This window comes from Monoraphidium neglectum, assembly GCF_000611645.1.
Source record: "Monoraphidium neglectum strain SAG 48.87 unplaced genomic scaffold scaffold03506, whole genome shotgun sequence".
Classification (NCBI taxonomy): Eukaryota; Viridiplantae; Chlorophyta; class Chlorophyceae; order Sphaeropleales; family Selenastraceae; genus Monoraphidium; species Monoraphidium neglectum.
The window spans coordinates 1-4,475 of NW_014010123.1; the positions used below are offsets into that span (position 1 = coordinate 1).

A 4,475-nucleotide genomic window follows, 5' to 3' on the forward strand; every position below is an offset into this window, starting at 1 on the left:
CCCCACACCCCTCCCGCGACTCTAACCACGCCTCCCAGCGCCCCAATGCGCCTGGAGGCTCCGCGGCCGCCCACGCCCCCTAAACCCTGAACCCTGGGCTCCCCACCGGTACTCTGGGCTCAGCCGCCCCCTGTCGTTGGCTGCCGCGATGCGTTGCAGGACCAGCCTGTCCCGGGCCTCCCCCAATTCGGGTTTGTAGCCAAACGGCGGCAGACCACTGGTGTACGCAGAGGTCATGCCCCTGAATCAGATGTTTCCAATTGCGTTGTGGATGAATGAATTTGAATGAACGAATGAATGAGTGAATGAATGGATGGATGGGTGGATGCTTGTAAGTCTTGATTGGATAACTGATTGAGTGATAAGACAGGGCCGGGCGCAACATGCGGGATGGGTGAGGGTAGGATGGGTGAGGGAGGCACAAGGGGATGCAGGTGAGGAAGAGGCAGAGGGTTGAGTGCGGATGGGCCTAGATGGGGTGAGGAAGGATAGCACTGGGAATGGCGCTGTTGGTGCGCAACAACGCGTTTGCATGTGATTGGTGTGCAGGAAATGGGGGCCGGTGCGCCAGGGCGCCATCAGTCGCGATCCTGCCGGCAGGGGGGGCGATGGCAGACGCTGCAGGGCCCCACAGCCACGCGTGCGCGCGCGCCGGCCGCGGGGCCGCGCGCCGGGCGGACGCGCCTTCCGAGCAGCTGCGCGGCCGCCTTGGCCCTGTGCATGTCCTCGATGCTGGCCGGCATCTCAAACCACCCTGGCGGCAGCGGCTCGCCGCCCTCGTCCTCCCCCTCCTCGGCTGCGGCCTTGCTGCTGCTGCCGCCGCCGCCTCCGCCGCCGCCGCCGCTGCTGCTGCGTTGCCGCTGCCCTGTCGCCCCCCTACCAGCGCCGCCGCCCTTCTCCCAGCCTCCGCGCCCGCCGCCGCCCCTGCCGCTTTGGGGGCGGCCCGCGGCTCGCGCCCGCTGCGACGAGCCGGCTTCGGCTCCGGCCGCGGCGCCAGCGCCAGCGCCGCGCCATGACAGGCGCTCGCGTTGCGGCTGTGGCTGCAGTTTCTGCTGCTGCTGCTGCTGCCGCTGCTGCTGCTGCTGCCGCTGCTGCTGCTGCTGCTGCCGCTGCTGCCGCTGCGGCCGCTGCTCCTGGGCTTGGTCGTCGGGGCTGCCTTCATGGGAGCTAGTTCCGCCATTGTCTGAAGGCAGAGCGGGCTTCTTCTCATCACCACCGCTAGCTGGGCCATCTGATGCATCATTGATAGCTCTGCAAAGGCGCGGCGGGCACAGGGGCAAGCCCCACGATCGCCGCCGACTGTGCGCCGTGCCCGCCGGTGAGCTGAGGTGATGCGGTGGCAGCGATGCTGTTCGCGTGGTTGCTGACTGCGAGGCTGGCGGGCAGTGACCGCGTGAGATGCAAGGTACCATATTAGGTGGTATGCGCGTACACAATCATATGGTGGGATCCCGAAGTTGACGCGATCTGTGCTGATACCACAAAAGACACAAACAACTACTAACATAGAATTTTTTGAACGTGCACCATCTCATCATCGTCCCTGTCAAAGCGCGCGAGTTTGTCACCTCCAGGCCACACTGTCCAGTCGGCCGCCGGCCCAGCAGTGCGATCGCCGGCACGGCGGTGCGATCGCCCTGCGCTAGACTTTGACTGGACGCCGCACTTGTCTGCCGGCAACCTGCATCACGAGCCAGTCAGTGCTGTGCGCTTCGGCCTGCCATGAATGTATCTCACCACGGCCAGCTCGTTCCAACTACGGTGCAGGATGTGTCACCCAGGTGTCAAATCCCTTAGTAGGATGATATCGTCCAGCCTCCGGGCCTACATCCACCATAATCACCACTGTCGCGACCCCCGCCTCGTCTGCCTCTGCCATGCTCTAAACTAGCACTGCCCACGCTGCCACACCCTCCGCATCAGAAACGCCGAGTCGTCATTACTCGCGTGAGTCATTACCACATCTGTTGAAACTCCGGTGAGCGCCGTGACGGCTGCCAGTCCTCAAACGTTGGCAAATTTTCCCGACATTGCAGGGACAAATGATTCAGGTGTGTTTCTGCACGGCGGCCGCATGCGGTGGGCGGGCTCCTGCCCATGCTGAGGCGCCATCAAATGCAACGGTCACCACACAGGCACGGCCTGGCGCACCGGCCTGCCGGCGCGGCACGTCCCGGCACAGCCCTTGAAAAGGTGAGTCGAATTCTAGCACGGAAAGGGTGGCCGTGCGGCTCGTACTGCAGGATTCGTGTTGCACTGTCGGAGACAACCAACCCCCCACAGAGCGGGCCTCGGCTTGCAGCGCAACTGTTTGCCCCACGCTTCTCCAGTCGAGGGGGCGCATCGCTGCCGGTGCCCAATGAGACGCGCAAGGGACCCCACACCCAGGCGGGCTGCGGCCCAGGTACGTCCCCCCTCTGCGGTGCTCCCCTGTCCCTCAACGTGTGTGCAGGCCCGCACGCGCCGCAATGCAGAATGCGATCGATGCGTAGAGAAAAAAGAGAAAGCCGAGGAGCAGTGCAATCGGGCTGCCCATGATAGCATACGAGCAGGCAATTAGTGTGTGTGCATCAGGCGGCTGAGAAGCAGCGTGCGACGCCGGGTGGCAAGCAGCCCGCAGCCCCTTCGCTCGTCGGAACCCTGGGGTTGCGGCGTGCGGCTTCATGGGCGTGCGGCTGCAAATGCGTGCGCATAATAGAGGCCTTGTAGGAAGCAGAAGCAGCGAGGGCAGACAGTGGATGCGCCCGAGGCCGGCCGCGTCCATCCCCCGCTGCCGCCCACTCCCCAAAACAGGCCGTGGGAAGGTAGGGCCGAAAGGATGTCCCCCAATCATTGCATTGAACATGTGTCAAGTCGCCAGCCGGGGATGGGCAGGGAACGCCGACTCAGGTCGAGCCGGGCCCCTTGTGCGGCGGCTTTGCAGAAAATTGGTGATAGATGCAAGTGCCAGCGGGCAGGCGGGCGCGGCCCTGCCCGCGCCTGCCGCCCCCAAATGTTGCCTCTTGGGGCGCACCGCCGCGCACGCTGCTAGAAGATGCTGAACACCACAGAGACAGGCAGATGCTAAGGTGACCACGACTATCCACCCTGAAAACCCCGGAGCGCCCCGTTCCCCCGCCATGGGTGCGGCGGGTTTCTTGGCTGCTCGCTGCAGCGGGATCCCCCACACGCACAGGCGCACTGTCCAGTATCATCCCTCATAACGGCGCCCACCTATGACAAGCTATGCAAACAGATGCCATTCCAGGAAATGCTGCCCAAGGCGAGCTTTGTGCGTTGCTTCGCGCCTGCAAGGCCAGAGGGCCGGCGAAAGAGCCATGCATGGGGCATGGCTGGGTCATGCATTGAGCCCCGCAGTTGCGGCTGCATTCGCAATGCCGGCGCCGGGCGGAGGGGTTGGGAGGTACACGGGCGCCGATAATCGTATAAAGGGTGTCAGAAGTTCATCGTTTGACACAGCTGCACGCTGGAACGCCTGGCCGCCGCCGCGTCGAGCGGCGCCGCGGCGGTCCGGGGGCCTGGGAGAGGCAGGGCGGCGCGCGGGCTCACGGGCGCGCGCACACAGCAGGGCCCTGGCAGTCGGCTGATAAAGGAGCTTTCGCGTCACAAGGGTGTGCGGGCGGCGAGGCAGCCGCCTGGGATGCAGAGAGGTATTCAAATGAAACAGGCTTTTGCCCCGTGTCCCGTGCCGCGCGAGCGAGCGCGGCGCTCGCTTCAGCCGCTTAAGAGTCTGAGCAGAGGTCAAGCAGCTGCTCAGCGGGACAGCCCCGGATACGCAGGGGTGCGTCAAAACAACACTCCAGGAAAGGGCACGCCGGCGTGCGAGAGCAGCTGCCCCTGCTGCGCCGCCTGCAGCTGCTGCAGGTGCTGCAGCTGCAGCAGCTGCTGCTGGCGCCGCTGCAGCTGCACCGCTTGTAGCCACTGCGCGTCGGCCGCCTGCGCCTGCGCCTGCGCAACGATCACGTCGCCGGCGGCGCTCACGCAGCTGCCCGCGCTGTGCCACCCCACAGGCTGCGACGCGGCAGCCACGCCGCCGGGCGGGGCCCAATTGAAGGAGCCGACGCCGGCGCCGGCGCCGCACGCGTCCTGCCCGAGGGGGGTCGCCCACAGGTCGATGGCTCCGATGCAGCTGCCGGCGCTGTTCCAGGCCTGCTGGTGCGCCGCCGGCTGCGCCTGCATCAGCAGAGAGGGCGCTGAATACAGCAGATTGTTGGGCGCCGAGCAAGAGCCCAGGCTGCCGCCAAATGCAGCGGTCGGCCCCGGCCTCCCGCGGCGGCGCCGCGACGCCCCGGCCGAGCCGGCTGCCTCAGGGATGCACGGCAGCTGCGCGGCACCTGCCGCCGCGCCGTCGTCGCCAATGGGCGCCTGTCCTGGAAAGTCCCTGCGGGCAGCATGCAGCTTCTTGCTTGTCTGCTCGATGCCCGCAGGCGCGGCGCCGCCTCCGGCGGCGCGCTTCTCCCCAGCCTGCGCCGCTC

General features: G+C 66.3%; 1 protein-coding gene across 1 annotated transcript in view; it reads right to left on the reverse strand.

Annotated features, from left to right (window-relative positions):
• Window positions 1–3,786: 3,786 nt before the first annotated feature.
• MNEG_12903 (hypothetical protein) overlaps window positions 3,787–4,475 on the reverse strand; it is a gene marked incomplete at both ends in the record, with an annotated part of 2,763 nt that continues 2,074 nt past the window's right edge. Inside the window, one exon of the mRNA XM_014038625.1 lies at window positions 3,787–4,464. Within this exon, the coding sequence (XP_013894079.1) occupies window positions 3,787–4,464 (678 nt within the window). The remainder of the gene's footprint in view (window positions 4,465–4,475) is intronic.